The 20,116-nt window shown below is 43.1% G+C and overlaps 1 protein-coding gene and 1 non-coding gene across 4 annotated transcripts; one reads left to right on the plus strand and one right to left on the minus strand.

Annotated features, from left to right (window-relative positions):
• The first annotated feature begins 1,129 nt into the window (after positions 1–1,129).
• Positions 1,130–19,614, plus strand: IDH1 (isocitrate dehydrogenase (NADP(+)) 1). Of its 3 annotated transcripts, none has more exons than XM_049615026.1 (10): positions 1,130–1,292; positions 2,364–2,429; positions 5,044–5,228; positions 7,849–8,140; positions 10,709–10,814; positions 12,351–12,528; positions 13,547–13,698; positions 15,647–15,787; positions 16,897–17,059; positions 18,671–19,614. In XM_049615026.1, exons 3-10 carry the CDS (start codon positions 5,107–5,109, stop codon positions 18,759–18,761), a joined length of 1,245 nt encoding a protein of 414 aa, XP_049470983.1. In that variant the 5' UTR covers positions 1,130–1,292; positions 2,364–2,429; positions 5,044–5,106; the 3' UTR covers positions 18,762–19,614. The 3 variants fall into 3 exon arrangements, with proteins under 3 accessions (XP_049470983.1, XP_049470985.1, XP_049470984.1); XM_049615027.1 differs by lacking the exon at positions 1,130–1,292 and adding an exon at positions 1,908–2,194; XM_049615028.1 differs by lacking the exon at positions 5,044–5,228 and having other exon boundaries at positions 1,131–1,292.
• Positions 9,048–9,152, minus strand: LOC125911955 (U6 spliceosomal RNA). Its single transcript, XR_007454534.1, has one exon. It is a non-coding gene; the product is annotated as a U6 spliceosomal RNA (small nuclear RNA).
• Positions 19,615–20,116: the final 502 nt, after the last annotated feature.

Raw genomic sequence — 20,116 nt, forward strand, 5'->3', positions numbered from 1 at the left:
TTCTCTTGGGAAAAATACCAGTGCCCTCTAGTGTTCAAAATGTACCTTGTGCAATGACCTTCATACCTGTTTATCTTCAGAGTAATTGTAATCCGATATTAGAGAAAAAAATATTTTATTATTTATTTATTTTTTAATGCTTATTCATTTTTGAGAGAGAGAGAGAGAACGACGCAGGGGCAGAGAGCTGTCTGCACAGAACCCAGCGCAGGGCTGGAACCCAAGGACCACGACCCCAAGATCATGATCTGAGCCTGAGCCAAAGTGGGCTGTTTAAATCGACTGAGCCACCCAGGCGCCCCGAGAAAATTTTTTAAAATAAGTTTTGGGACACTGAATCCTGGGCAGTAATATACAAGCATTACAACCACTACAAATCACTGTCTAAAATGCCCCTCCCCCATGTTTTCAAGAGTAAGGAATACACAAAAATAATTCCTGTAGCTGACAGAATCTTTTTATTCCAGTGTTTCCTAAGGCTTCACATCTTTATTCCAACTTCACTGGAATCCAGACAATAATCTCCTATATTTATCTTCTAATGCAAATGACACCTGGGCTTATTGATAGTATGTACTTAGCAGTAATTAGAAATATAGGTACAGAAGTTCTGAAGACGTAGTAGCGGAAATTTACCGTGGCATGCCTACCTGTGTATTTAATTCTTTGCATTCTAGTTGCTCCGAGAAGCCCCCAAAGCGACCCCATACTGCCTACCCCCGCCCACACTCCTCCTTCTGCCAAAGGCTCGTTCCGGTCTACCGCACACCGAAGTAGCGCCGGAAGTCTTTCCTTTGCAGTCACTGAGAACCTGGAAACTCACTCCGCAAGGCCCTAGGCGGCGTGGGTCTTAGACTACAGCCCTGGCGCTCCCTGGTCGCAGGACTGCAAATGGCATTCACGTCCTTCCGCGGCCGGGTTCCGGGGCCGAGTCTAGGGGGCGCTGCGACCCCTTCCCACACCGCGATCCTAGAGAAGGCAGCAGCAGATCTCGCCCAGAAGTTCCGGGACCCGGCCCTGCCCACCCAGAGCGATCGGCGCGCGATGATTGGCGGTGTGGAGGGGGCGGGGCTCCGGGAGGGTGGGCTGAGGGGGCGGGCCTGGGAGGGGACAAAAGCGTGTTGGTGCCAAGGCTCCGCCCTGTCGGCCGCCTCCTGGGTTGGTGCGGAGGCGGTGTCAGAAGCCGAAACAGCTGGGGCCCAGCTGGCATTACCAGCGTAGACCCTTGTGAGCTTCAACGTGTGAGTGGCTGTGGCGCCCCCGGCTTATCTCCCGCGTACCTTCTCCTGCAGGTAACCGCAGACTTCGAGGGGCAGCTCGGGCCCCTGGCTTTTGCGGAGAGGCTCTGAGAGCCCGCCAATGGCTGGAGTGGGGAAAAAAGGAAGAAAGCTCAGATCTTGGGTCTGGAGGGAGAAATTTAGCGGCGAGCCCTGGTCGAAAGGAAGCGGGGAAAATCCAGGCTGGGAGTGGGAAAGAGACATGGGGAGGAGGAAGGTGCTGGATCCCTGTGTATGGGAAAGAGACGTGGGGAAGAAGGTCCTAGATGCCAGAATGTGGAGAAGGCCCGCTCTTGGTCTCGGAAAGGTGAAATTGAGCGGCACAGAGTTGCTTGCAGTGACACAAAGAAGGCCGGGTTTGCATGCAGAAAGGAAAATCGAGAGGTGGGAGAATGCCTGTATGAGTGGAAGACTAAGTTTTGGGTTTAGGGAGAAGAAAACGTGCGGCAGTGGGGAGCTGCATGCAAAGAAAGGTGGAAGCCATGGACTTGGGCGTGTGCAGCGAACTCAGGTGGCTGGAACTAGCAGTGCGGTAGAGTGGAAGCGTCCTCTCGGGGGCGTGGAGGGGGTGGAGTGGAGGTGGAGGAGAGGAGGTGGAGGAGACCCCTCCGCCCCCAAGCGGATCTCCAGTTCCCCCGGCATGCCACTGGCGCCAGAGGTTTAAAGGTTCCTGCGCAGCAGAAGGAAGGGGTGGGCTTGCAGACCTGGAGAGAGGAGCGGAGCGAGCGTGGTTGCAGCCCTCTTGCACAACGGCCACAAGGACGCATGCAGGCCTAGAGCCCGCTGGTCACAGCGTCACCTAAGGACGTGCAAACCCCAAGACCAGCTAACGGACGACGAACCCGGGACGCGCCCACTGACGTGCCCTCCAGTGTGTGGGCAGGCAGAGATATTTGTGCGCTCTTAACCTTTATTTGGTAGGTGCCCGCGCACCTAAAACTGGCCTTTGGTCCACTGGGTACACTCAGCTCTGTACTTTAAACCAGATAAACTGGGCTGTCTGGCCGGTATTAAAAACAGCTAAGTCCTCCTGACAGGCGTATTTTGATCGTTAAGTTTTTCTATTCCTCTTTTGTTTTGTTTTAGGAAATTAACTGCACTCATCTGAGTCTGCAAGATTGAAGGAAGTTGGGGTGATTAGAAGTTGTAAAGGTGAGAATTAGTACTTTCTCCCCTTCTGTACTTCTTGATGTGGCAATGCTGCATTTAATTGGTCCTGGAGGTCTTGAGTAGGTGGAGGCACTGCAAGGGAATGAGTCAGGGATATTTCCAACAACAAACTGCAACTGCTTCCTTGTTTTCTTTCAGCGCAGCTCTTCTCTGCAAGAGACCATTTTTGGCCGAGAAATTATTGTAGTTCATGAACTCTGCTTTTAAAAAAAAATGTGGCTAAAAATTTGGGGTTGATGAAAAGAAAATTAAGCTCAAGCAACTTTCTCCTTAAACTACTCTGTATTAGTCCAGGTGTATCTTGTGCAATTACACAAGTGTGTCAGGAGATGGGAATTCACCTGCTTTCAGAGTCACTAAACTGGCCTGTTGGAAAAGTCCTTCCTTCTGAAGTCAGGATTTGGGTGGAGAGGGAGAATCTGGGGAGCAAGGGTTAGAGAAATGAATCCAGTGGGGCCTGAAGCCTACCCCCATGGAATTTAAGTCTAAAAGAAATAATATCCGACCTTGAAAGAAACAATGGTCTACAAAAAAAACTTTATCTTTTTTTTTTTTTTAAGTTTATGTATTTATTTTGAGAGAGAGAAAGAGAGAACCCCAAGCAGGCTCCACACAGTCAGTGCAGAGCCTGATGTGGGACTGGAACTCACAAACCATGAGATCATGACCTGGGCTGAAATCAAGAGTTGGACACTTAACCTACTGAGCCACGCAGGCACCCCAAAAAGACTTTACTTTTTTAGTTAGGACGTGGTAAAATTTTAATGGATAATGTGAGGAACTCCTGAAATGTTTCAGTTATGCATTATAAGATACAGAAAAATTACTGCAGTAAATGTTTGTTTTGACTGAGAAGGAAGTAGTTTTAAAAATGCAATTACTCAGTATCAAGGATGATACATATACATATAGTATTCAAGGATGCTATATGACCTATCAATTGTATTTGCCATTAAGGAAAAATAGCCAAGTCATAACTCTTATATAATATTATGTAGGAATGTGGCCATGGAACTGTATCAAGACTAAGATAAGTTTGCTGCCTCTTGTTTTGTTTTGTTTTGTTTTAAATACAAGGACAGATGTGACAGTGGGCTCAGCATGACTGAATCATATAAAGCTCCACTGTAAATTACACTTGTAAATTACATGCTGGCAATGTGGAGCCTGCTTGGGATATTCTCTCTCTCTCTCTCTCTCTCTCTCTCTCTCTCTCTCTGCCCCTCCCCCACTTGTGCTTTCTCTCTCTCAAAAATAAAGAAACTTAAAAAAAAAAAAAAAAGGTCAAATTACTTCAGTTCAACTTTGTCAAGTGATACTGCTTATAAGCCCCTTACCTAATAGTTGCTTAAATCAGTTCTCAGGCCTCAGTCTTATTGATAACTTCAGAGGATAAAAGCAATTTTCAGTTATATTGTCCTGGGGAAAGAGTTTCCATTAGAGCATCATGAAAGGGAACAGATACCTACCTGCAGTGGACTCAGGGCCCCTCCTCCTCTCTGGAAACACACCCAGGACACGGTTTTCCGTTAAGCCTCATAGTTTGACTTTTTCCAGAGTGTGTACTCTGTTCCTTCTGGGAATCAGATTAATTTGCATTTGCTACCCTCACATCCCAGGAAGACCTCTCTTCCTGGAAAATTTCCATTTCTCTGTCCCACCTTCTGGCAGCTTAATTTGCCCAGGAACAGTCCAGGAGTTAGGATACTGAGGAACAGGACAGGACATGCTTAGGTCCTGGGCAGCAGCCCTTCTATATACAGATTTTTCTAAATTGAGAAATCACTTCTATATTTAGTGTGACATCCCCAATATCCATTTTGTCTCTAGGAAAACATAATTCCACCAGAAATTTTTCATATTTTACTTTTAGTCTTAAACGTGGTTTATAAGAACTCATTGAATCCCTTCAATCATAGTTGTTTTATTTTGGTTGGTTTGTTTTAATGTGTATTTATTTGTTTGAGAGCAAGAGAGAGCATGAGCAGGGGAGGGGCAGAGAGAGCGAGAGAGAGAATCCCAAGCAGGTTCTGCACTGTCAACACAGAGCCCGACATGGGGCTTGATCCCACAAACTATGAGATCATGACCTGAGCCAAAATCAAGAGTCAGACGCTCAACCAACTGAGCCACCCAAGTGCCCCTGTTTTGTTTTGTTTTGTTTTTAAATAAAACAGCCTCTTAAAGGAGGGGAAATACTAGCACCTATCATTTTGCTCATTTTGAGGGTACAGTAAGATGAGAAGTTGGATAGAAGGATTCAACTAGACATGGTATTGCAGAAATAATCTCATTTTATAAGATGACCCATCAGGAGTGGTGATTACATCATTAAGGACATGTTAGAATCTGGTTCCCCCACGCTATAATGGGACAGCCTTGAGAAAGTTCTTTTCCTTCTGTCAAAGTAAATTGGGAAAATAATTTCCAGCTTACAGGGTTGTGAGGGCTGGCTCAAAAACCACACATGAAGCACATAACAGTGCTTTTTACAGAGAACGTGCTGAATTCTAATGGTAAATATATTGTTATAGTTTCTTATGCGGTGTCATGTTTAGGAGTCACCAAAATGTTTGAATTTGTTTTTATACTATAGTGAAATAAACGAGAAGACCTGTGTCCTCTCTTTTGTTCTTCTGAGAGGTTTCTTGAAGTCAAAATGTCTCAAAAAATCCGTGGCGGTTCTGTGGTAGAGATGCAAGGAGATGAAATGACACGAATCATTTGGGAGTTGATTAAAGAAAAACTCATTTTTCCCTACGTGGAACTGGAACTACACAGGTAAATGAATCAGTCTTCCAAGCAGCAAGCTCAGAAAGCATAATCTAAGTGATTTCAGGATATAACTAGCTGTTTCACAGAGCTAGCGCTGTATCTTAGGAATAAAACTTTTGAGGGAGGGATGCCTATGCATGAATCTTCTGTTTTAATTTTAACATATTGCTAGAAAAACTGGACTTGTCATTGTTCCACAGAAGAGAATTGTGGTGGGAACAAAGATTCTCAGCTCTTTCTAAGCCTCTTCTATTTATATAAATCAGTGGTTAAGAGTAGCACTAGGTATCAGTGGAAGGAAAAATAATAGAGGTACATTCTCTACCGAACAGTAAAGTAAATGTAGTTCACACAGTTTTGTCCTTTCTCTCGCTGTTTTCTATCACTCTGCTTAACTAGTCAGTGGACCTCTCCCCCTGTTCATTCCTTGGCTCTTGCCCTTTTCACACAACTGTAGCACAGAAAGAACCCTTGAAATTATCTAACACAACCCCCACCTTTCAGTAGACAATCCCTTAAACCTTTCGTGTTCTAAAGATTTGAGCCTTTGCCCTGTCTTTACCATGTTTGCAAATAGGCATGAAAGTCTCTGTGGAATTCTTTCTGCTTTGTTCCCTGTGATTTTCATAACCTTGCTCATGCTCTGTGTGCATTTGAACAAGGTAGAGACAGAATTTTTCCAACGGGGCCGTGGCTGAAGCCTGGCATGGCAAAATGTTGACCGACACAGTTCAGCCGGACTACTGGCACCTCTAAGTGTGTTTGCGTTGACCCGGAATTATTCATAAGACTGTATCCTGAGGACCTGTTGTTTGCTTAGGTGTAGATACTTCATTCACGTGGTGTCACTAGACACCCTTTTTAATTATTCTAAGCCTCAGGCGTTGATAAGGTCTATATTGCAACCATGAGAAGAAGCAAATACCTGCAGAGGTCCACCAAGCATACAGGAAATGAAGCATAAAAAACATCATCCAAGTGGGTTAAAGAAGCATTTTATGAGCACTCTCCTGTTTCAGGACTTGACATGGCAATAAGTGAATTTGCAGAGTTCTTGCAAATTGTATAATAGCTGCAAAGAAGCTTTAAGCCTCATTAGCCTTAGGGGCATAAGGACTTTTAAAGGACAGTCATTATGGGGGCGCCTGGGTGGCTCAGTTGGTTAAGCATCCAGCTTCGGCTCAGATCTAGCGATTCGTGGGTTCGAGCCCTGCATCAGGCTCTCTGCTGACAGCTCAGAGCCTGGAACCTGCTTCGAATTCCGTGTCTCCCTCTCTCTCTCTGCTCCTCCCCCACTCATACTCTGTCTCTCTCCATCTCTCAAAAATGAATAAACGTTATAAAAAAGTTTTTTTGAGGACAGTCATTATGCCTAGAAGGAAAACAATGACTAGCTGCAGAGTAAAGAATTTTGGGAGGCTCAAACAAGTTTTAAGTTGTTTCAAAATTGCTATTATTATTACATCATGGGTTCTTTTTGAGGGGAGTGGAGTGATTTGTTTGTTTTGTTTTCTGCAGGCTATACAGGGGTCCAGACCACTTACTCATTCTTTTCTGTTAGAAATATTAAAAGAGAAGCAAAAATTCCACTACTTTGCTGGTAGATGCTGCTGATGAAAAATGGTTCCTACGAACATGAAAAGTGCTGACTGCAGTCCCTAGTTGAGTTAGGATTAGACATTTGTAAACATTCAGCATTTCCTATGCCAGAAGATAAGAGAGTCCATGGATTTGTTAGACTTCCGTGAATTACCCAAGGTCAAAGCAGTTTGGAATAATTTTTATTTGGAAATACCTTAAGATTGCTACCTTGGCGTTTACACTGTAAGTTGGGATAGCTAAGGAAAGGAAAACAAAAACTAAAAGGAACTGTAAAACAAAGTGTTAATGGTTTCACAAGTTCTGAAAGCTGAAAAACGTTTTTAAAGCCTCAGAAAACAACACAAATTGTTATGTCACCGTTTTGTCTCTCCTGTTTTTGACAAACTGTTTCATACTTTAGATAAGCCTTTGATTGTTCTCTGTGCCTGATGAACAATCAGCACTCTTTCCAGTTCTGAATAACCTGCGGCCTGGGAGTTGGTGTATATTAAGCTATAACTCTCTGAGTGAGCTGTCACATGTATAGCTCCCAGCACTTGAATACAAAAAATCCTTTAAACCCTCTGACCCCTTTATTTGACACACAATATTTACCAAGGAAAAAATAAGGTGCTTAGGCTTCTGTTTTTATGCTAATTTTATGGAAGGAAGTCTGCTCCAGTGCTATTATTGCCTCTTTATGGTAAAGAGCACACAAAAGGCCAGAGCACAATGGTTTCTATTCAGGTGCCTTCTAGACGTCTTCCCACACCACAGGCAGGTGAGGCCCAGAGTCTTAGCCTCTCTTTGTGCTTTGTTTGGTTGACAACCATCTTCTGTGTCCAGGGTGCACTGACCCAAAAGTCGGCAGATTTGGGTGTGTTTTGAGCCATCACGTTCTGCGGGGCAGGCTCCGCGTGCCATCACCATGCATAGAATGGTGCGTGGTGGTAGAATGGTAACTAATGAGTTACCGTAGACCATAGTACCTCCATCACTCATCAGTTTGCCTGGAGAGTTATACTTCACGGTTTTTCCCTCCCAGCTATGATTTAGGCATAGAGAATCGCGATGCCACCGGTGACCAGGTCACCAAGGATGCTGCAGAAGCTATAAAGAAGTACAACGTTGGGGTCAAATGTGCTACCATCACCCCCGATGAGAAGAGGGTTGAGGAGTTCAAGTTGAAGCAAATGTGGAAGTCACCAAATGGCACCATCCGAAATATTCTGGGCGGCACTGTCTTCAGGGAAGCTATCATCTGCAAAAATATCCCCCGTCTTGTGAGCGGTTGGGTAAAACCTATCATCATAGGTCGTCATGCTTATGGGGATCAAGTAAGTCATGTTGGCATGATTTGGTTTTCCATGCTTTTTTTTTTCCTGACCTGTGGCTGCCTAGAAGTTCTGGTTTTCTGTTTTATTCTTTTGGTGTCTACTCCCTTTAAGCGAGATGCCAAATTGAGAAATGTGTATGTGTATATCTGTATATTTAGGCATATTTAGGTATACCTAAATATAGATAAACTTACAGATAGGTACCTGTGTCAACACAAGTGATTTTTTTTCAGATGGGTTTTTTTCTTCCTGTATCTGTTTTTGCACTTAAACTGTATTATATTGCCATTTTTGTGTCCTTTCCCATGGTTCAACCAGTTTAGTCGTCCTTCGCCCTGCTATGCAATAAGATCCCTTTCTGGGTTTTTCAGTTTTCGTTTTGTTTTGCTTTTTAAACAAATGTGTTTTTTTTGTTTTAATTCCAGTGCATGAGTTTTACCCTACACCAACTGAATCAGAATTCCATGGGCTTCAGGCATTTTAAAGCTCCCAGGCGATTCCAGAAGGCAGGCAGGGTTGAGAACCACCAAAGATTGTACTGAACATGACTTTATACATAAAAAGAAAACTGATGCAGTAGTTGAAAGCATTCTCTTTAAAATATTCCTTTTCCTACAGGGGGGACAAAAAAAAGTATAGTTTCTGTACTTTCACACAAGTCGGCTCATTGCCAAGTTAAACAGAAAAATTGCCAACTGAACAAACACGGTGCTGAAAGAGAGGTTTCAGTCTTTCATAAAAAGCAGCTTAATGTCTTTTTTTTTTTTAGCTTTATTTATTTATGTTGTTGTTGTTGTTGTTTTAAATTTACATCCAATTAGTTAGCATATCGTGCAACAATGATTTCAGGAGTCGATTCCTTAGTGCCCCTTACCCATTTAGCCCATTCCCCTCCAGAAACCCTCTGTAAAAATATGGAAGCTTCACGAATTTGTGCGTCATCCTCGCGCAGGGGCCAGGCTAATCTTCTCCGTATCGTTCCAATTTTAGTATACGTACTGCCGAAACAGGCACAGCTTATGTCTTGAAAGAGCCTTTCAAACAAGAACCTCTAACACTGAGATCCAGAGGCTTCGACATAGCCATTCTCAAAAGCAGCGTGGCCAGGGCTGACCACTCTGTTCCTGGGGACAGAGTCACTGGGTCAGTCCTTGAGGGTCAGTTCACTCTGCTCCACCCTGTGGTTCAAACTACCCCTTCGTCCTGGCCACACCTTTCACAGGTCCCTCTGGAGACCCCGGAGAGAAAATGTAGACCGCAGCGCTACAAACTCACCAATCCTGGGAGTACTGCTCTTAAGTTCTTCTGATCGCAGTGGTGTCTTTTTCATCTCCCCCATCCCCCTCCTCCCGCCTGTCTGAATTGTTTTGGTATCAGTCACTTGGAAGAATGGTCATTCTCTATTAAAGTCCAGATTGAAAATTCTAAGCCTCAGGTTGATTCAACCCTAATCATTTAACTGTACATAAACCTCTACAAAGTATCCGTGGTGCTTTGGTGCCTCCATGTCTTCCTTTTGAGAAATGGGAATAAATGACCACCCATAGGGAAGGACTTTACATGGCAGAAACACACTCTCGGTAGAAAAGATATTTACAGCTCTTCTACCAGCTGTTGTCAGTGTTACTCTATACAAACATAAGTAAGTAGGGTTGACTGGTACCTGACTGTGAAACTATTCTAATTTAAATCATCGAAGAGGGTACAGTGCAGCAAAAGTTGACAGATGCCCAGTATGGGCTGGGCACGTGTTTCCCTAGAGTAGCTCATTCTGGTGAGCAAGATGACTGTCCTTGTAAGGTCCTTTCCTAAGGGCCACCAAAGTGTCACAGCTACTTCCGCAATCGCTGCTTTTGGATAAATCCTGGACTGGTGTTGGTAGTAATAACAACCATGAATTATAGTAGACTGAGTCCTGTGGGTCTAAGAATCGGATCCCAAGTCTTTAGACCCTAGATGTGTTAGATGTGTTCTCTCTACCATATCACAGTTCCTTCCTTGTAGGACCAATGTAATACTCAGATGAAATGAGATGATTGTAGTCAGTCACTTAAAGCGCCTGTCGTATAGTGAGGACAAAGCATTAGCTGTGTCTCACCACCATCAATGTTGTAGCTAGTGTGCTGTCACCCCCCCTGTGGGAAGACTTCCCTGACCTCCAGGTCATGGTCATTTCTCTCTCTCTGTCATCATGTTGCATTTCTTATCTAAGTCCCTTTTCTGCCATTTGAAAGCTCTTATGTTGCTTCTCACTTTCGTATGTCTTTGTTGGGTTATAAGCTTCCTAAGAGAAACTGCTTGATGTTATTCTCTTTTTATCAATGCTCAGAAAACTGCCCTGTACATGGTAGGCAGCCAGTAAATACTGGTTTTCAACGTACGCTAGGATTAACTTGCTTTGGGAAAGCTCTGGACCTTTTTTCCCCATCTCTCAAATATATGAAGGTTGAGCCACACTGCCCTTTTTGCCCAGGTATCTTCCAGCTCTGTATTCTGTGATTTTTGTTTTTCTTACAATTCTTGAAATGCTATTTTATTTTCTTTATACCTTTTCCACCCCCTTCACAGTATAGAGCCACTGATTTTGTCGTTCCTGGGCCTGGAAAAGTAGAGATAACCTACACGTCAAGTGATGGATCCAAAAAAATGACATACCTGGTACATAACTTTGAAGGTAGGTCCGTAGAGAGCTCCCTCTTTTAATTTTTTACAGATCATTTAGACAATGTCATTGCTGTTCCTTAAAACTTAGTTATGTGGCTGCCAAAAATACAACCTGGAATCTACAACATTTCTATAGGACCCAAAATCTAGCATGGAGAAGTAATTGACTTCCGTGCCTTCCCACGGTGTGGAATAAAGACACAAGAGAGACTAGCCACTTAATTGGAAACGCATGTGGGCAAAGACAGGTAGATACTTGCACTTCTCTTAAAACATGGAGGGAAGGTTGGCAGGAATCTGTTGTGCATAAATTGTATGAATCAGACATTAATAATCCCATGTCACCTATCATGTAATCTGCCTGTTTGCTCTGGTAGGGTTTGTATTGAAAATGGTTGCGTTATAGATGTGCTGAATTTTCTTCTTGGTCCGAGTATTTATCCGGTTTAAGTGAACGTTTGTCTTTTGCCTTTTCTTGCCCACCTGCTGTCTCAAAGGTTCGTTATGGCAAATGCCACCCAAAGTTTGCTGAAAGAACAGAGAACCCTCTTTATCCACTATTGAAGTTGTTGAAAGCACTCACACAAACAAAAGCTCAAAGCCTACTTAGCCTGTGTTCTTGTTGCCTCCTCTAAATAATATCATTTTAATAGAATCTAGTCCTGCAGGATTTGGCCTTGCACATTTTGAGGCTAAATTGGCCCTGGGCAGTGGCACAGATTCAAGTTCTAAATTTCCGGTAATTACAGAGTTCAACTAATAAAGAGTTGTGAAACACTAGTGGTTACATGTAACATAATTATTTCTGCCAGTGGGGTATGAATCTTCAGTGTCCTCCAGGAAATTAGGAGAATTCTCATTCAGTATTTGAAATGCAAATTTTTTTCAATGGCTGAGGATGGAGCACACACTTAGAGTTTAAAACACATGAAATTTTAAAAGTGTGAAACGCAGGGGCACCTGGATGGCTCAGTCAGTTAAGCATCTGACCCTTGATTTCGGCCCAGGTCATGATCTCACGGTTCGTGAGTTTCAGCCCTACATCAGGCTCTGCACTGTCAGTGCTTGGGATTCTCTCTCTCTCTCTCTCTCTCTCTCTCTCTCTCTCTCTCTCTCTCTCTGCCCCTCCCCTGCTCATGCTCCCTCTCTCTCTCTCTCTCTCAAAATAAATAAACTTAAAAAAATAATAAAAGTGTGAAAGACAGCCTAGATATTCACCCCCTCTTGAGTGTATTTCTGGTTCATATCAGTAGTTTTTCGTATCTTGATATCTTCAGGATCCTATAGACCATGTTTTTCTCTCTTCTATTGCCCTTTCAAAACAAGTTAGAATGTCCTTACTGAGAGGTGACTTTGTTCCAATCACTTGCCCCAGGAACTCATGGAATATTCACGTTTGAAGCCTGGCTGGGACTTTTGGAAGCCTGGGCCCAGACACGGGAGCTGGGGGTTGGGTGCTTGGGTGGTGGTAGGTGGATTTGGACTTGTTACAACTCTACCCCATTTACCCTTCTCCTTTCTCCTCTCATTGGTGTCCCCCCAACAGAAGGTGGTGGTGTTGCCATGGGGATGTACAATCAAGATAAGTCGATTGAAGATTTTGCACACAGTTCTTTCCAGATGGCTCTGTCTAAGAGTTGGCCTTTGTATCTGAGCACCAAAAACACTATTCTGAAGAAATATGATGGACGTTTTAAAGACATCTTTCAGGAAATATATGACAAGTAACTACAGTTCTTTCCTTTTTTCCTTTTTCTACAATAAGCTGGCATTTGTAGTATAGAATTTGCATCCTTATCCCTTTGATTCTGGGACAAATGGAATGAAAACCATCTCTGTCTCATAAAGTTAAGGGCAAAACTAAGATTTAACAGACATGAAACAAAAGCACTTCTGAGTTGCTTTTACAAGGTAAATGTTTTCAAATAAGGGTCCCACATTTTTTTCAGAGCCAGAATTGTTTAATATTTGAATGCAGGTGCCCTGTGACTGATAGAAAGTTCTAATTTTTCGGGGCACCTGGCTGGCTCAGTTGGTGGAGCCTGCAACTCTTGAACTCAGGATTGAGTTCAACCTCCATGTTGGGTGTAGAGATTACTCAAAAATAAAATCTTTAAAAAAAAGAAAGAAAGAAAATTCTGATTTTTCAAATATATGAGTTTCTAAGTTGGGCACATTTTCACTCTTTCTGAAGCCTGTTGTGATTTAGAACTCTGCGGGGGCTATTTGAACTCAAGTCTATTTTTATAACAGCTTCAGGTTCAACAACACGGGAGCATGTGTTAACTTTTAAGATGGCACAACTCCCTTTCAGGTGCGCGTGTTGAGGCCAGGGCTTGGATTTTAGGTATCTTTCTTAAGACATCTTAATTCCTCTTCTGCTACCCATCCATACCAACTCCAGGAGCTGTCCTAGTTTCCCAAGAGATACATTATTACATTCTTAAAGTAAGCTATGTCTCTAGAATCTGATCAGCAGTGTAGTGAAAACTAAAAATAATGCTGGGGACATTCTCACATCTCTGCAAAGGAGGTGAAATTGCTCTGACAGGCAGGGGACTTGGGGGATCACAGCTAGAAAATGGGCAGGATTTGAGCTTAGGTCTATCAGCTTCTCAAGTCTGTGCTGCTGCCACTAAAAAATTCTGCTTCTAGCCCCATCCCCACCCCCTTCGGAGAAGCAGGTGCTGTCCCTACCAAAACCAGTTCCTTTTTAATTCCCTTTTCTCTTTTGCTTCTTAGGCAGTACAAATCCCAATTCGAAGCCCAAAATATTTGGTATGAGCATAGGCTCATTGATGACATGGTGGCCCAAGCTATGAAATCCGAGGGGGGCTTCATCTGGGCCTGTAAGAACTATGACGGCGATGTGCAGTCGGACTCCGTGGCCCAAGGTAAGGAGCTGAGGGACCAAGTAGAGGTGGAACTCAGCCTGCATCACGTTGGTCATGCGGGATAGTTCTCTAGTTCGCAGCCCATTGTTTGTAAAATCACAAAGTGTCAGCAGTGCAGGCCATTCTGTTCCATCTTCTCAGCTGACACAAGGAATTGAGCAGAGAAGCCCCCGGGCTGTTCACAGAAATTCCAAGAACCGGGGGCTCCATGCCAGAGGGAAGGGCCAGATCGGCAGAAACTCTCTCTGGTGGAAACTCTCTCTGCCCCGATTGCTTCAGTACCAAGTTGCCCTTCAATTTCAGTTACCCATGGCAAACTCGAATCTTCCCTGATAAATGGTGTGTTAACCTTAATTATGTTTGCTTTTCCCCAGGAAGTGCTACTTTTTCTTTTCTCTTATGAAAAGTTAAGTATCTCCTACCAGTTTGAAAATCAGTAGATGAACCCAGTTAAAGAGAAGTTTGATGTCCGATAAATGACTTAGACGACTCTCTTTACTCTCCTTCTGTTTCTCCACATCCTCCTAATCCTTTGTGCTGAGTACATAGAGGAAGGAGTGGTGCTTTACGAGGCTTCCACGGTGGATAAAGGAAACTGTTCCTTGTTTTTTTGGATTTCTTGGAAAGGGACCCAAATCTCTCCACTGTTTCTAAATGTCCTTGTAGCAGCGAAGAGTGTCTCTGGAGGGATGTTATCAAGATATTTCAAAGGACTTTGGAATAGGACTTCTGAAGTGTATTGTCCATTAATGCACTGATGAGATACCTGGAGCAGAGCCTATAGATAAATGAGACCTCAGTGCAGCTGAACAGTCAAAAGGCAGCAAGGCCGTCCTCACGTGCATTCTTTTCTAGAGTATGAACTACTTTGGACTCACACCATTTCTTGTCCCCAGTTTTGACAGTGGTACTGAGTGTCTCCTAGTATTAAAGATCGACAGACTCACTATGGATATGGTTCCTGACCTTCTCCAACCAATAAACATTTGAGAGTCTACTAAAGCCTCAGACCAACACAATGATATGAAAGGAGCTACTAATCCCTTGCAGAAGTTTGTAACGATACTCAAAGATGAGTTTAAAAGAAAACAAACAAGCAAACAAAACCACTGTTTGTTTATGCACTGTCAAGCCAGAAAACAAAAGTAACAGCCTATGATACATTTGCATTATTAACTCTACAGAGGCTATTGGGAGGTAGCAAAAATGGAGAAAAATATTCTTTGAATTCAAGGGTAAAAAAAAAATGAATAAAAGATGGAAAATCAATTTTCTGGACTTAAAAGTGGCAATGTCCTTCTCTGACAGAATAGGACTGTTTGTGGGGCTGTTACAGACAGCAAGGGCAAGAGGGATGTGCTTGGATCATCTCATCCTGTTTTCAACCTGCTGTTCTTTCCAGTCTCAGTGAATCTGAGCAGAAAGATGGCAGGACACAAATCCCATTAATCTTTATTTTCCCAGAACAGCAGAGCATCTGCACATACGAATAGCAGCAATATACTGAGAGCTCTTACTCTGTGGCAGGTACTATTCTAAGGAATGTTAATATATAGTCTTTTCACATATATTCACAAATATATGTATATTCATCTAATTCTCACAACAACCCGATGAAGGAGGTGCTTTTATTCCCATTTTACAGATAAGAAAATCAAGCCCCAGTAGCGAGGAAGTCCCAGCACTAGGGTGCAGTATAAGCAGGTGGACCCTGAGCTCTCCATCATGGGGCAGGTGCTTCTGAGATAGATAAGTGAGGAAGAAATGCAGCCCCTCCAGACTCCCTGATCCTGGGGTGTGGAGCAGAGACCGTCTTTCTGAAAGGCAGAAGGATCGGTGATGACTACACATGCTTATGTTTATTTGGTTTGCTGAGACCTCTCCTCTCCGAGAGACCCAGTGTTCTTCTCACACTTGTACCCAGTACTTCACGCTCTGCCGCATACAGGTTATGGCTCCCTTGGCATGATGACCAGCGTGCTGGTTTGTCCAGACGGCAAGACAGTGGAAGCAGAGGCTGCCCATGGGACTGTAACACGTCACTACCGCATGTATCAGAAAGGACAAGAGACGTCCACCAATCCCATTGGTAAGATAGTGTTTTCTGCTACGTTGATTTCCAGCCAGCGAGTGGAGATCTCTAAAGGAAATCAGACATGTTCCTTTGGCTACCCAATGCTTTGTATATAAAGTCCTCACCAAGCATCGGGTCTGTTCTAATAAGAGCTGTTTGAATGTACTATTTTTTTTTTAAATTTATTTATTTATTTTGAGAGAGAGGCAGGGAGGTGGGGGTGGGGAAGAGAACCCTAAGCAGGATCCACACTGTCAGGACAGAGCCCGGTACGGGGCTCAATCTCACAAACCTGACCTGAGCCAAAATCAAGAGCTGGGCACTTAACCGACTGAGTCACCCAGGCTCCCATGAATGTGCTTCTCGAAATATACACAATGTAGTATATGCTTTTCCGTTTTGTGGTAGAATGTACATTACAGAGAAGAATGTTGTCAGCAAGCATTTTCCTTTTCCTTTGGTACAGCGAAACGTCCCAGATGGCTAAGAATCTAAAAGCCACACAGATAGATCCTTCTAACTGGGTTTCAAGGGCAGCACTTTCAAAAGAGATTACAGCTTGGAAAGAGGAAGGGAGGCCAACATAGACAAGAGAGAGAAGAGATTGTGACCTATTCCAAATTAGTAAATCCCTTAAGCTTCAAGTGCTACAAGCACACTGTGAAAATGTGCTTTAAGGCTCTAACAAAACCCAAGACATCTCCTCTACAAAAAGACAGGCATTTTTTAAAGTTTCTATTCAGTAAAATATTTCCAATTCTTTTTTTTTTTAATGCTTATTTTTGAGAGAGATGGGGAGACTGAGCACGAGCCGGGAAGGGCAGAGAGAGAGGGAGACACAGAATCCAAAGCAGGCTCCAAGTCTCTCAGCCCAACGCAGGCCTCAAAATCATGAACCACAAGATCATTACCTAAGCTGAGGTTGGGTGCTTAACCGACTGAGCCACCCAGGCACCCCAAAATATTTCCAATTCTTATAAAACTTATAGCCTATGTGGATAACATCTAATGGAATCAGTCACCTAAACAAAAAGAAAAAATAATTGTTCTGTTTTTGAGAACTGTGAAACATTTGGGAATCCCTCTTGGTCTGGTCTGAGTGCTGTTTTGTTTTGCTTTTTTAGCTTCCATTTTTGCCTGGACCAGAGGATTAGCCCACAGAGCTAAGCTTGATAACAATAAAGAGCTCAGCTTCTTTGCAAAGGCTTTGGAAGAAGTCTGTATTGAGACCATCGAGGCTGGCTTCATGACCAAGGACTTGGCTGCTTGTATTAAAGGTTTGCCCAAGTAAGTATGAGATTCCCTGAGCCCCGTGGCCAAATTACCACTTATCTTTATTGGGCTCAAAAACATCAGTGCTTTTCAGAAATATACAAATTGTTATTTACTACCTAGTTCAGAGGTCAACAGAAACTATATGTAAAGTGTCTACCATAAGCATTTCAGACTTTGTGGAACATAGAGCCTTTTCAAAACTATACAGCTATTGAACTTTGCCACTGTGGAAGGAAAACAGTCACCAATGACACAGAAGCTAATGGATGTGGCAGTGTTCCAATTAAACTATGTACAAAACCAGGCTGTATCCTGGATTGAGTCCATGAGCCAAACTGCAGTTTGCTGACCTCTGATCTAGTTGACAGCTATTGGATGACAAGGTTCCGTTTTTATTTAACAAGAAAGTATAGGCGGTTGAAAGAAAGGGACCTCCAAGGCTATTGTTTTCTTCAATTTACAGATACGAAAAGTAACAGCACAAGTATTAGATGCCCACTGGTCATAGTCCCTTTCATAATTATCTATAACCAACAGATATTCAAGGTCTATGTATTGCCCAGGATTTTTCTGAGAACATGGTAACCCATATCCCCTCTGGATTGGCTGCTAATCAGAGAAACCTCTCCCTCAGAGTTGCTCACTATGACTCACTTCAAGAAACCCTACTAAAATTTAACACCCATTTCATGTCCCCAGCATGCATGCTCAGAGATCTCAGTTCAGGTCAGTATACCTCAGTGATGGAGATTCACTCAGTCACTACTTCTTTCCTAAATTTCCAGCAGGAAGACAGTGTTCCAAATGTTCTTATCAGTTTGTTACCTTTGTAGCCTACTTGAAAAAAATTTTTTTTTAATCTTTATTTTTGAGAGAGGGATAGAGAAAGTGCGAGCCGGGGGAGGAACAGAGAGAGAGGGAGGCACAGAATCCAAAGCAGACTCCGGCTCTGAGCTGTCAGCACAGGGCTCGAGACGGGCCTCGAACTCACGAACCGCGAGTTCATGACCTGAGCCGAAGTCAGATGCTTAACTGACTGAGCCACGCGGGCGCCCCATCTTTGTAGCCTGTTCAAATAGGCACCTATCAGCATGGTTATGTTAGCCAGTCCCTTATATATACATTGTTTTTAAGTAAGACAATGATAAAAATAAGAGCGTTAAACCTTTTTTCAGGACATGTAACAATTTGTGGGAATGTAGATAAAAGCATGGCTGTACGCTGAATAGGTTTTATTCTTTTTAAGGAGGCTCATGCCTTATCCAGTAAGTGACTGCGGCCAGTGGTTTTGTTATTTTTAAGAAGAGGAATAACAAGTGGGATGATTTCGGTCTCCCAAGCATTAGTCTGAACTGAACCTCTCTGATAGTTTCACCCCCAAAGACTCAGGGCAAGAGACATCCTATGAAGGTGCGTGCGGGCCTGCTGTCTATAGCCTGGGTCAGCCCCATCTGCCTTGGGCACAGTCATCAGCCATACATTTATAGCTTGTTAACATTAAATAGTTTTCTTCTAGACATAAATAAAATGTCACCTACGTAGCATTTCTAGGACTTTTCCTCTACTTGCTCCCAGATCACAGACCAACTAATTAACCTTCTTTTCTTTTTCCTCCTTTATTAGCGTGCAGCGTTCTGACTACTTGAATACGTTTGAGTTCATGGACAAACTCGGAGAAAACTTGAATATAAAACTAGCTCAGGCCAAACTTTAAGGCCGTCCCTCACCTAAGGAGGATATGTGTTTTTTTGGTAACTAGGTCCACTGGTTTACATTTTCCTGTATAACACTCAAGGGTAAAGGTAAAATCAATTTTGTAATTTGTTTAGAAGCCAGAGTGTATCTTTTCTATAAGTTTACAGCCTTTTTCTTACACATGTGGTTAGGCCACCCTCGTGAACGTGGCAGGGGACTTTTTTAAATTTTATTTTATTTTCTACTAGTAGCCTAGGAATTACTTTAATACTCATTTGTACTCATTGTCACTTTTTCTCATGTTCCCATACAAATGACCAAAATGAAGAGTGCTTGAAAGGGTAACCTCTAGTCACAGTATCGTTCCCTAAAACATACGTGAAGTAAAAATTCACTCCCTTCCCCACTCTCCGTGGCCCGGGCGCTGGGTGGTTTTGTGTATCAGATGTCCCATTACGGGAGGTAGAGCTGTTATGTTAAACTTGCCTGTAATTTGGGACGAAGAGCATAGGTGTGACTAAAACGTGTTGGAGATGCCGCAGTCACTTTTGTAATGAGCTCTTCTTGAATGTTTGGAAAAAGCTAAATATTTTTGAGGCCACCGGAGCATTTGTAATCCAAAATAAATACTACCTGGGGGTTGTCCCCTGTGTTTGTCTCATCCTCCCAGCCTTGTGTGGCCTGAGTATTCTGCCACCCTGAGCAGCGTATTTCTTCCAAGTGCAGTAATGCAAACTGTACCTTTTTTGGACTTCTGTTGGCCTGTTTTATTTCCCTTCTATAAAATGTGATTTTTCAGAAGTTGATTATTAAACACTATTCTAGTCTGTTCTTCATCTGAACTGTTAATGTTAATTAAAATCAAGTGCTAATGACTAGTCTTGGGTCTTTATTTATCGAGTATATTTTAGGTACCAGGCACCGTGCTAAGTCCTAGGCACAGGAATTCGATCTTAAAAAGTCTCTGCCCTGAAGGAGTTTACTGTGGGGAAAATGGGTATGTGAACAGGAAGAGGTAGATCCTACCGTGAAGGGGAAAGAAGACCAAAGACAGAACAAAGGGGTAACTGGAATATTAGGGAATCAAGTCTGGGCACATGGTAAGGAGTATAGGTATGATCATGTAAGTTAATAGGAAGACAGAGAGGGACATGATCATATTTTAATTAAAAAAATAGCACAGCTTTTATGAAGAACGGATAGTAGTGGAGGAGGGAGTGGTGGCCACAATCAAGGAAGGCAGGCCAGTTGTAAGGGTATTGTAATACTTCAGGTGGGAAGTGATGAGGTTCTGAACTGGGGCAATGGCACTGGGGATGGAGGGAGCAGGGTCTCCAAGAAGAGGAAAGAATGGATGGGGATTGGTGGGTCCCA

Source organism: Panthera uncia (assembly GCF_023721935.1).
Source record: "Panthera uncia isolate 11264 chromosome C1 unlocalized genomic scaffold, Puncia_PCG_1.0 HiC_scaffold_3, whole genome shotgun sequence".
Lineage (NCBI taxonomy): Eukaryota > Metazoa > Chordata > Mammalia > Carnivora > Felidae > Panthera > Panthera uncia.